At 42.9% G+C, this 12,829-nt stretch overlaps 1 protein-coding gene across 1 annotated transcript in view; it reads left to right on the top strand.

The window, feature by feature from the left end:
• The window catches only part of RPS6KA3 (ribosomal protein S6 kinase A3), a 179,149-nt gene that overhangs the window by 126,118 nt on the left and 40,202 nt on the right, over positions 1 to 12,829 (top strand). Inside the window, exon 15 of the mRNA XM_058185843.1 lies at positions 2,703 to 2,828. Within this exon, the coding sequence (XP_058041826.1) occupies positions 2,703 to 2,828 (126 nt within the window). The remainder of the gene's footprint in view (positions 1 to 2,702; positions 2,829 to 12,829) is intronic.

The raw sequence follows: 12,829 nt of genomic DNA on the forward strand, positions 1-12,829 counted from the left end.
CATCGAAGAAACATCATTTTCATAGTTTTGAATGCAAATGGCTACATGTAAAATGCTTATAGAAAGATGTTTTACATGTGTAAAAATTGCTTTGGAAGAGTTATTTGTACAGCTGACTTGAACAATATACCATATTTTTCAGTGTATAAGATGCACCTTTTTACCCCCAAAAAGAGGGTGAAAATCTGCATGCATCTTATATGCCAAATGTAGCCCTGCCCACCCGCTGCCCCCCACCCTTGGGAGGTTGGCGGCCTAAAATCCCCGTTGCTGCATTTTCCTTGAGGACACACAGCTGTGCGAATTGCATCGGGGAGGAAAACATGATGCATGGAAGCAATGCTCTTTTTCCTCCCTGATTACTCGAAGCAATTTGCAAAACCAACTTTGCTTGGAGACCGAGATAATTTTTCTTTTTCCACGCCTTCCTTGCCTGGATCCTCCAGTTCGACTCGGTCTTCCATGAGGAGAGATTGAGGAAATGAGGCTTGCCATTCTTCATGACAAATTCTACGGAAACAACTTTAATTTCTACCGAGCAAGGCTCGACAATCGCGGGAGAGCGATCCGGGAGGTTACCGGTCTGCTGGTAATCCTCCCTACCGGTCTGAAATTGGCGGAGGTCGGCTGTCCTAGAGACGAGCATTGTTGCCACTTCTTCAAAAGGATTCGGGCAGCTTGGCTCACAAAGAGCGTTCCTACCACCGAAACAGCAGCCACTTTCCACAGATAAATCAGGCAGCCTGGCTTGTTATGAGTGCTGCTGCCACGGCTCTTGGGGCGACAGATGCGCTTGCCGCTGTCAGTGTGCCTGGACGCACCAGGCAGGGACCGAGTCCCTCTCTGCAGAATTGCCAGGGGCTGCCCGAGAAAGGCAAAGCCCCTTCCGCGGAACACAGGACTGGCAGGGACCTCGGCCGATCTCAGACCAGTAGGGAGGATTACCAGCAGACCAGTAATCTCCCGGATCGCTCTCCCGTGATCGTTGAGCTTTGCTCGGTACCAATTAAAGTTGTTTCCGTAGAATTTGTCATGAAGAATGGTGAGCCTCATTTCCTCAATCTCTCCTCATGGAAGACCGAGTCGAACTGGTGGATCCAGGCAAGGAAGGCATGGAAAAAGAAAAATTAACTCGGTCTCCAAGCAAAGTTGGTTTTGCAAATTGCTTCGAGTAATCAGGGAGGAAAAAGAGCGTTGCCTCCATGCATCGCGTTTTCCTCCCCGATGCAATTCGCACAACCGCATGTCCTCAGGAAAACAGACTTGCATCTGCAAGGAACTGGTGGCTTGCTGGGCGCTGTGCAGGAGGTGTAAGGCAAGGCGCTGCCACCCAAAAACTGTTGCCGCAATCTCTGCTGCCTGGAACTGCCCGAAAACGCGATGCTCTTTCTATGCCTCTGCACACCCCATTTTTGGAACTGGGGAGGCAGCTGAGATCTCCAGGCGGCGGAGATCGCGGCAGCAGTGTTTTTGGGTGGCAGCACCTTGCCTTTTGCTCCCTGCGCAGTGCCTGCTTTGCCAAGCAAGTCCCGACCTCCGCGCTTCCCCAGGCCACTCCCGTTATCAAAATCCAAATGAAAGTGAGGACATCGCTGATCCTGATGCTGGTAGGCAGAGGCAGAATTCTTTTTTTCTTGTCTTCCCCCGTCCCCCAAATTAAGGTGTGTCTTATACTCCAGTGCATCTTCTACACTGAAAAATACGGTAAACTATGCAGCAATCTAATTTGATACAGTACTTGTAGATAATGTTTTTTTAGTTATTACAGTTTACAAATTCTGAAGTGCTAAAGAACATAAAAATCCTAAACATTGCTACATACTTAATGACTTTTAGCATCTTTCTGAGTTATCCAACCATTGTTATGCCTAAATAATAACAGTGAGGGGATGCTTATCATCATTTCCACAATGGGTAACGGATGCTAGGAAGTTGCTCCTAAGTCACTAGTGGGAATTGCTTTTAGCATACAGAAAGAACAACTTTCTTACTCTGTGCATACATTTTATTTAAATTCATTTAAACAATTTATAAATGTTCATCATAGATGTGTTTTGCCTTGCTGTTTTTTATTAAAACATATAGCCACTTTTTTTTTGTTATGGTTAAGATCAGATAGGTAAAGGTAAAGGTTCCCCTCACACATACGTGCTAGTCGTTGCCGACTCTAGGGGGCAGTGCTCATCTACGTTTCAAAGCCGAAGAGCCAGCACTGTCCGGAGACGTCTCCATGGTCATGTGGCTGGCATGACTCAACGCCAAAGGTGCACGGAACGCTGTTACCTTCCCACCAAAGGTGGTCCCTATTTTTTCTACTTGCATTTTTACGTGCTTTCGAAACTGCTAGGTTGGCAGAAGCTGGGACAAGTAACGGGAGCTCACCCTGTTACACGGCAGCACTAGGGATTCGAACCGCTGAGCTGCCGACCTTTCGGTCGACAAGCTCCACGTCCTAGCCCCTGAGCCACTGCATCCCTTTAAGATCAGATACTTTAACTGTTCATTATAAAATCATCATTTATCTCCCTCAGTGTATTTAAACACTAGTATGTGTGAACATGAGTGTTCTGGCAACAAAATAAAAAGTAGATTCATTTTATTTTAAATTTAGTACAAATTTACCTGTGAATATACTGTACATTTAAGATATTTTAATACAAGGAGCTAAGAGAACTCATTAATTAATAATGTTATTTTGGTAGCAGTTGCACAGGGACAGCATTCAGTTTACTGACGGATATGAAGTCAAACAAGATATAGGAGTTGGATCCTATTCCATTTGCAAGAGATGTATACATAAAACCACAAATATGGAATATGCTGTAAAGGTAATCACTGCTCAATTGTATCAAAAATATAGCTATTAGTTGTGTTGCTGTTTGGATAGCTACTGGTTGAATTATGGAAGCTGAAAGTGTATTTGAAGTTCTGACTCTTAAGAAAAATGTTAGGAGCTTACAAACTTCAGTAGATGAAAGATTTTGAGAGTCAGAAGTAAAAATCTATAGGAATGAAATGAAGTTCTTTAATCTGTTTGTCTGTCTTCAAGTCAGTTTTTTGCTCCTGGCATGGAGGCACAGTGGTGCAGTGGTTAGAGTACAGTACTGCAGGCTACTTCTGCTGACTGCCGGCTGCCAATAAATTGGCAGTTCACCAGGCTCAAGGTTGACTTAGCCTTCCATCCTTCCAAGGTGAATAAAATGAGGGTCCAAATTGTTGGGGTCAATATGCTGACTCTGTAAAACCGCTTAGAGAGGGCTGTAAAACACTACAGTGGTATATAAGTTTAAGTGCTATTGCTAAACCGGGTGTCAGCAACCTACACATGTGGCTCCCTTTGGGCCCTGTGCTGTGGCTCCCTGTTGGGTGAACCCACCACTGGCTTCCCTCACCCCTCACCCTGCCCTCCCAGTCACTCCTTGCCTGGCCTGAGAAGGTAAGGGCGACAGCGGGGGATAGAGAAGTGGCTGAGGTTGGTTCTTTGTTGCCTCATCTCTTGCTGGCGCTTCTTCCGGCCCTTGTTGGGTGTGCCTTGGGGAGACACACAACTTGCTCTCTGCCCCATGACTGATGCCAGCCTCACTAACACAAGGACTGGCAGGGTAGGAATGGAATCCAGGAGGAGAGGATGACAAAAAGGGGGTTGGGCCCACAGCGCCGAGCTGCAGCTTTAAAACTTGCGCAGGGGACTTTTCGCCACCTGGGGAATGCTTTTCAATCAAAGCCAGCAGTGGCAACATTTTGCTGGAGGAGTAAAGAAGCTCAGGGCAGCAGGAAAAGGGGGCTGGCCTTTGCACGCCCATCCCAGCTCAGAGAAAGCTGGAGCACCCTTGCCAAAGATTCTTGCCCATCAGTCAGTCAAACCGTCCGCCCTGCCCACCTTTGCTGCGCTTTGGCTGAGCCCAGACGCTTGCTTGAGGAGGGTCTCCCCACTTGTGCGTGTCCTCCTGGCCCCACCACAGCCAGCCGGGGGGGGGGGCGCGAGAAGAGAAGGAGGCTGTCTTCAGGGAAGCCTCCGCTGCAGCTCACACTCGTTCCTCAGCCAGCCTGGATTTCCAAAAAGTTGCCAAGAAGAAAAGGAGTAACAACGAGCCCCAAGGAGAGCTCGCCAGGTTTGCCCAGCCTCGGCTTTGAGAGACAGAGAGAGAAAGAGAGAGAGAGAAATATATACGCAGAGACAGAGAGACGGAGAGGGAGATACAGAGAAAGGAGAGAGAGAGAGATTCAGAGAGGGGGGAGAGAGAGACACACAGAGAAAGAGGTACAGATTTGACCGGAAGTATCGTGGCGAGACAGTCGGGGAAGAGTGAGCTCTACCGAGTTTCGCGAATTCTCGGGCTGACAAACCGCTGTTGAGGGGTCTTCGGACCGATCTGTCCTGTAGGGATGAAGAAGGAGAGGCACCTCGGATTACCAAGAGGAACCGTCAAGTTCCTCGGAGGTCAAAGGAAACTCTTTGACCCTGGGGGCAGGGGCCATAGCGGCCATCATTAAGCTGGGGCAACCGGACCAAGATTTTGAGCAGGAGCAGTGATTTGGTCGGAATATTGAAGCTGGATGAGTGAACACCAACTCACAAGAAAAGAGTTTAATTTTAATTTGGTAAAAAAAAAATTGGTGGTGGAATAGCGGCTAAATTGATAGGGGAATGTAAACATAGCAAGAAATAAGAGAAACGGAACTATTTACCCTAAAACCCTAAAGGAATTTGGTTTTTTAAATTGAATTGGAGATTCCCCAAGTAAAAGGAAAAGAAAAAAAAAACCCTCAAATAGAGCTGGAGAGGTTTGGAGATTTTCAGAACACTTCTGCGAATTATGAAAAGAAAGATGGGGGATTTAAAACTACAACTTGGTGAAATTTCTCTGATTTCCTTTTTTCCCGTTTAGCTGGACCTAATATAAATTTGTATATAGATTTTAAACTGTATTTTTGGGAGAAGTAAAAAGAAAAAGTGTGGCTTTAAGAAAAAGAAACAAAATGGATACCTTCGCTAATTGTTGATTGGAAGTGTGGATTGGAAAGAGACACCCTTAGCTGGAAGGGAAAACTACACTAACATGTTGTGGAAATTTTTCTTTTTTTCTTTTTTCTTTTTTTTAATTCAAAAGGTTTTACAAACATTTTTACCCATACTTCCCCCCTCCTCCCTCCAACCCTCACCCTATCCCCTTCCTTCACCCCCCTTCACCCAATCCCCCCATCCCCCCATCCCCGGACTTCCCAGAGCAAAATACAGGATATATCACCTAACAATCATAAACTAGAATAAGCAAACAATCCATAAACTTCCATCCCTCCCCTAGTACCTTAACTCCCCTTATCTATTCAAGAGGAAAAAAAGAAAGAAAAAAGAACAAACTATTACAATTACATTCTATCCATTCTTAAGCTTTTCAATCCTTCTTCTCCATTCCAATATTCTTTTGTAGACAGTCTTTTAAATACTCTAAAGTTTCTGCCTTCTCTTTTAAGTTCATTAATTTTTGTATCCAATCTTCAACAGTATACGATATTCCACCTTCCAATATTTCAGTAGCAAAAGTCCAATTATTCTTCGAATATCTTGTATAGTCCACCAGATTTATAGATCCATCATACATAATAATAAATAATATCATTTTTATCCAATCCTTAATACTCCATTTCTTAATCTATTATTATCATTACCTTATTTTTTATCCAAATTAATTTAAATTTTAACAAATCCACATATAATCAACTAGCATTACTACAATCACTCCCACATTTAGAATATAAATTCAAACAATACCATTTACATTTAATCCCAATTATTCCCCATATTTCCAACACTATAAATTACCAAATAATTTATACCCATTTTCATGCATTCCTTAATTAAATCCATTTCTTGTTCTGTTTTTATCAAGACACCCCCAAATCAAATAATTCAGTTATTGACAATTCAACCATATATAAACAAATAACATCACTACAGTCACATCTCCAACATTTAAATTATAATTTCAAACAGGTAGAAATAAATTTTATAAACTCCAAATGACTATTCTTACAAACATATATAAGTTAACAGAAGTTAATTATAATTTAACCTTTCCCATAAAGAGAAATTCAGTTCACTTGAAATTATTGCTTCTTTACTCGTTGTTCTTTACATTTAATAACCACTTGACTCGATCTTTTCTCCTTTACATCCCCTACTTTTTCCAATGCTTCTTCTGCATCAGTTTTAATCCCAACTATTTGATGTGGGCTTCCAGCCTTTAATACATTAATATAAAAATCTCTTGCTTTAGGTACTGCATTAAGACAATATCTTCTTCCTATATGATTTACTGTTAAACCTGCTGGAATATCCCATCTAAACCATATCTGACGATTTCTAAGTTCATCCACCAAAAAAACAAAATCCTTTCAACTTCTTAACATTTTAATAGGAATTTCTTTCAAAATTAATATCTCTGGACCCAATATTTGGATTTTATTTTTATAAGATGCTTGTAAAATTTCATTCCTCATCCTCCTGCTTGTAAAATAAATCACAGTATCTCTTGGCAGCTGTTTCTGTCTGGTAACCTTAGAATTAACATGATATATTTTTTCAATTTGAATTACAACATCTTCTAGTTGCTTTTCAGTCACCTGTGCAAAAACCTCTGCAAAAAATTCTTTTAAATTCTCTTGCTTATTTTCTTTAAGTCCTCTAACTCTCAGAGCAAACTCCATTGATTTAAATTGCAACACCACCAATTCATCATCTACCTTCTCCACCTTTGTCTGAACCTCCTCTATTTTATTTTCCAAATTCAAATTAACTTGATTAATTTCTTCTACTCTTTCATCCAACTGGATCACACATTCACACAGTCGTTTAAATGCTGCCAACATATCATTTCTTATATCCTCATTCTGATCTTTAATTTCCAGGATTTCCTCTTGAATCTGCTTAAATTTTTGATCTATAACCAAAAATTGTGACTCCAAAGCTTCCTTTAAAAGTCTCTTTAAATTTTTTTTCATATCTTCCTGTAGCTTATGTATTTGAAATGATGAGACTCCACCGTCCTTAACATTAAACTTTGTATCTTTAAGATCCATTTCTCACTTTAATTTTATACTTTGCAACAATTTCAGTAAGTCTGTAATCTTTTCTAAAAAGAAAAGAAAAGAAAATATCTTCATGTAAGTGTAAATTCCAACAAATTTAAACAGAGCTAAGAGCGCTAGCCTTGTTAATGAGAACTTCCTTAACTTTCGCTTTCACATCCTTTTAGATAGAAACGCCATTTTCTTATTCTTCTTAAGTACTCTTCTCAAGTACTATTTAAAAATGGAGCTAAGGTCTGGTACTTGCATTTATCGACCTTCCTGACATTGCTCTGTCTGCGTTGCCATTTATCAATTTAAATTATCATATTGATCGCAGAGATGGTCGCAGTGATTTGGTCTGCTAAAAAGCAGACTCGTCCGGGATCTGGAGCTCTCAGGCTTAAACGGGGAGCTTTACCTCTGCCTGTACGCTCACCTTTCCCTCTTCTCCCGAGGGAAATGTTTCTGAGCCATCAGACAGCAGATTTGCGCTGTCTAGATGGCTCTAACGTGATCTCGGGGCTGGCGGTCTAAAAAGACCGTCTCCATCACCAACGGAGCCAACTGGAAGTACGTTGTGGAAATTTTTCTTGTTGAAGTGATAAGACTGGTGAGAACTTTTAAGGGAGGATTTTTGTGCCTGCAAGCTGTTTGACTTTGATAACAAAAGACCAAATACAACCCAGAAAATACAGAATGGTGCAGGAAATAATTGAAATGATGAAAACAATGCATATGACTTTAAAGCGAGAAATAAAAGAAATAATTACAAGACCTTATGGACAACCGAAACCAAAAGAATTAGGAGCTGCACTGGAACTTACACAAGAAAATAGAGACACCATGAAGCAAGAGAGCGTTTAGGAAGACAAAGAAAAAAATACTGATTGTGAAACATTAAATGATTGTATGGGGAGAGATGAAGGGAAATATAAGGAGTGGGAAAATATAAAGGGTGCAAAGAAACAAGGGAGAAAGAAGTGGGAAGAAAAAGCACAAAAAATTTAGAAGATTATACTGGGATTGACAGTAGCAAAAGAGGAACTCTTAAAAGCGGAATAAGGAGAGTAACTGGAAAAATATTTCAAATTAGGAGGGCAAACAAAAACAAGGGAAGGAAGAGACGAGAGAAAGAAGGGAAGAAAAAAAATACAAAGTTAAAGGATCATACTGGGATTAACAGAGAAAAGATAAAAACGGGGGAAGAGGGGAGGAGGACAGTATATGGAAATACAAGATAAGTGAAGAGAGTAGAGAATTTTAAGAGAAAAAAAAAAGAGAAAAAAGAGAAAAATTAAAAATGATTGAAATACATACTGGTTGAAGCACAAATGAATTTAAAACATTAATAATGGAATTTGAAATCACAAAAAGTGTTTAAAGGTTATGGAATTTACTAAAAGTATTAGAAATGACATGAAGAAAAACTGAGTTTTTTCTTTTTTTCTTTTTTTTTTTGCGATTATAGTTAATATTATATGAATTGTCATTGAATTGCAAATATATGATTTTGATGTTTGATAAGTAGAAGATATAAAAGAGTATAAATATTAAATGGGAATAAAAGAGTTTAATATAATGGGAGTAGAAAGGGAGGGAAGAGAAAAAGTTTGATGAAAGATCAGAATTCAGGGTGAAGGGTAAGATCAGATATACAAAGATAAATAAAAGAAAAAAAACAAAAATGAGAGAAAATCTATCAATGAAAGCATGTAAGATGTGTTGGAAAAGAGCTAAACTTTGTATGAATATGAAACCTCGCTGATATTCTGTTGAGAAAAAATGCATTGTATGTTGTTTGTGTGTTAAAAAATAAAAAAACTTTACTAAAAAAAGAGAAAGAGGTACAGAGAGGGGGGAGAAAGACAGAAACACACAAAGGGGGGAGAGACGAGATAGGGCGAGAGAGATACAGAGAGGGAGAAAGAGACATAGAGACACACAGAGGGAGAGACATAGAGATACATAGAGAGGAAGAGAGAGGGAGAAGTGGAGAGAGAGAGATACAGAGAGGGGGAGAAAAAGACAAAAAGGATCAGAGTGAAAGAGTATCAGAAAGAGAGAGAGAGATGGAGAGACTGATACAGAGACAGAGGGGGAGATAGATAAAGGGTTAAAAGGATTTTGTGGTTCCCGGTGTTTTTTAACGACTGGTTCTCTCACCTAATGACGGGCTAGGTAGGCGTGGCTTGGGGGGTCATGTGACTGGGTGGAAGTGAGTGACGTCGAGTTGTCCACACCCACCCAGGTTTTATGGCTCCTGGTGTTTTCTTTTCTGTGGGAAACAGGTCCAAATGGCTCTTTGAGTGTTTAAGATTGCAGATCCCTGGCCTAAACAAATCCCAGCAAGATTTCAGAAGTAGTTTGCCATTGCTTGCTTCCTATGGGTGAGAGAGAGTGGCCCAAGGTTACTCACCTAGCTTCAAGCCTAAGGCAAGACTAGAACTTGCAGTTGTCAACCGTCCCATTTGGCACATTCAACAAAAGAAACTCCCAGCTTTAAATTGACCAAGAGTGTAGCTTTATTGAAAAATCCATCTAGGCACAGCAGAAGCAAAGTCAGTGCCAGGAGTTTTCATGTGAAATGCCACATAGGAAAAAGGAAACACCTTTTTCCCCTCCGGGCCACCCACAATTCATAGTTCACCAGTTGAGTTCAGGTCTTTTGCTTTAGGAAAAGCTGTCTGCTTTGGTCAAAACATCCGTTATCATTTGGCATTGTACATAATGTCTCCTCGGCCACAGACAGTTCACTTGCATTCCACAGTCTCCCTCCATCCTTAAGAATTCACCACCACCCTCTCGTCAATGTTTGGCAAAACTGTGAGAGAAACCAGGTACAGGTATCTATGGAGTCAAGTCAGGTTTGACATGCCTACCCTCCAGAAGAATGATAGCCCTGGAAAATAAAACACAATGGTGCACACAACATTAGACATTACTGTCCACTTCCAAGACCACCCTCACTTGGGCCGGCCTGGATTTTCAGCAAGAAATCTGCACACTACCCTAGCTGCCTTCACATCTCCGTTGCCACCCATTGTGCATCGGCTAGAGGGTAGCCTCTCCATAATATTAAATACTTCAGTTTCCTTCTGTGGTACCAGGAGTTAAGAATCTCCTTCATTTCATAGTGTTCCTCTCCTTTGATCAGAATATGAGGAGGCAGCGCTTCTGCAGCAGGTCTTAATCCCAAACTGCAGAAAGGTTTCAGCAGGCTACAATGCAATACAGGGTGGACTCGCCCAAGGCTTTTTGGCAGCTGCAATTCTACAGTATCCAGATTTACAATCTGGATAATTGGGAAATGCCCTACATACTTTTTACAAGGCTGCCTCAGGTGGAGAAATTTTGTAGACAAGTACACTTTATCTTCCACCTTGAATTCCCCCTGTGGTGCCCTTTTTTTTTGTCTGTTTGCTTCTTTTGTGTTTCCCTAGCTTTCTGAAATACTCTGTGCACTACTCTCCATTCCTTTAAAGTTTCTATCCACTCAACCAATGACACCGAGGATAGTTGTCCCTGAAGGATCTCTGGCATTGGCACTCCACACCACTAGCGATCATGAAAGGGGTAAATCCTGTGCTATGATGCAAGGAGTTATAATATGCCATTTCTGCAAAAAACAGGAGTTCAGCCCAATTGGTCTGTTGGTAATTGACATAACATCTCAGATACTGCTCTAACACTGAATTGGTCTGTTTACAGGCTCCATTGGTTCTTGGATGATAGGCGGAGCTAAGGCTCTATGAGGAGCCAATCAGCTTAAGGAATTCCTACCAAAATTTTGCAGTGAATTGCACCCCATGGTCTGAAATGATGCACTTTGGGACTCCATGCAGTTGGTAGATTTGTTGTATGAATAGCTTTACCAGGGTTCAGGTGGAGCAAATCTTTGGGCGCAACATGAAATTTGACATGAATGTCAACTTGGAGAATAAGTCCATAATGGTCCAAACTACACTTCCTCGCACTCTCTGGCAAGTCCACAGTAAAGTCCATGGAGATTTCCTTCCAGAGGTTCACTGGGTTGGTGACTGGGTCTAGTAACCCAGAGGGCTTCCTGGGCATTTGTTTCATTGAAGCGCACACAGGACAGCTGACCACCTAAGTTTCTATGTCCTTTGTCACCTTTGGCCACCAGAATTGTTTCTTCACTAGATGCCAACCCAAAATGTCCTGCTGCCCTTGTGTTGTGACAATAAAGGGGTGGTTTGAACTGCCAGTTGTTTGTGTTATCTCTGTGCCATATCCTGGTCATCACATTTTGTTCCTGATCCAACTCCAACTTGCTCCTCCAACTTGTATCACGTTGGGTGACCATGGATCAGCTCTGAGCAGACAACGATCAGTTAGCCCAGCAGGTGGCCCTCCTGACTGCACAGGTTGTGCAGATGCAAGCAGCCAGGCCATGCCGCAAAGCCAGTGGCTTTGCTGGATAAGTTTAATGGCTCGCTGGGCCAATTTCCGGCATTTTTTAGACAGTGCCAGCTTTATATGAGTTTTCAAGCTGAGGACTTCCCCACTGACCGGGATAAGGTGGGATTTTGATAAGCCTTTTGTCGGGGTCAGCGGTGCATTGGGTAATGCCCCTGCTGACCCAGCCCAACGAGCTGTTGGATAATTATGCCAAGTTTTGCCATCGGCTAAGGGCCATGTTTGAGGACCCTATTAGGGCCCAAATGGCTAACAGGCAGTTGAGAGAGTTGCGGCAGGGACATGGCTCACTCGCTGACTATATTGCTGAGTTCCGGGTGGTCTGCCAGGACCTGCAATGGAACAAGGCTGTGCTTATGGACCAGTTCCAGGAAGATCTCTCGTCAGAGGTCCTGGGTGAGCTGGCATGCACCGAATGCCCTCACACATTGCAGGAGCTCATGCACCTGTGCCTCCACATTGACGCAAGGCTTCAGCAGCAATGCGTGCAACAACAGACAGAGGCCACGCCATACCCATTAGGGTGGTGCTGCCATCAGTACCACTGCCTGATGAGCCAATGCAGTTAGGGACTGCACAGCCTCACCTGGCCCAAGCTGAAAAGGATTGATTACCCTGTGAAGTCCTTTGCCTGTATTGCGGAGGCCAAGTGTCCTGCTAAGGCACCCAAAGCAGTGGCGGGAAACAGGCATGGCCCAGCCTAGAGGGCTCCGTAGGTCGGGCTTAAGGGGCAATGGGCCAACCATCTCCACCATAAACAGCTTTTGTGAAGCACCTCATGCTAGTAGCAAACATATTTGTGCCAGGTCAGGGAATGGTGGAGATTCAGACCCTGGTGGACTCGGGCTACAGCCAACTTCATGGACCACTGCATTTGCCATGCAGTGGTCCATTTCCCAGCAACAGGTATCACCGCTGGTCATGGTGGAAACGATTAGTTCAGCCCCCGTTGTTGCTGTGACCAGACCCCCTCATATGCACATTGGACCACATGTGAAAGAAGTGGTGTTCTATATCGCCGCAGTGCCTAACTTCCCGATGGTGCTGAAGCTAGAATGGTTATGGGCTCATGATCCACAGATTGTCCGGTTGTCTGGGGAAGTGCAGTTTCCCAGCAAGAAGTGTGCCACCCAACTTCTGCAGGCCTGCACAGGGGGTGTTGTGACCCAGGTTACTGGACCCGGACTCCTGGACTCGGATGATTCAGAAAGTGAGGGAGAAGACCTGGCAAGGCATGCTTCTCTTGGGCCCTCTCCCTCCCTGGCACCCACTCAAAGGGAGGAGGAGGGGCAGGCAAGGCTTGATTCTCCCGAGCCTTCTT

This window comes from Ahaetulla prasina, chromosome 5 (genome assembly GCF_028640845.1).
Source record: "Ahaetulla prasina isolate Xishuangbanna chromosome 5, ASM2864084v1, whole genome shotgun sequence".
Classification (NCBI taxonomy): Eukaryota; Metazoa; Chordata; class Lepidosauria; order Squamata; family Colubridae; genus Ahaetulla; species Ahaetulla prasina.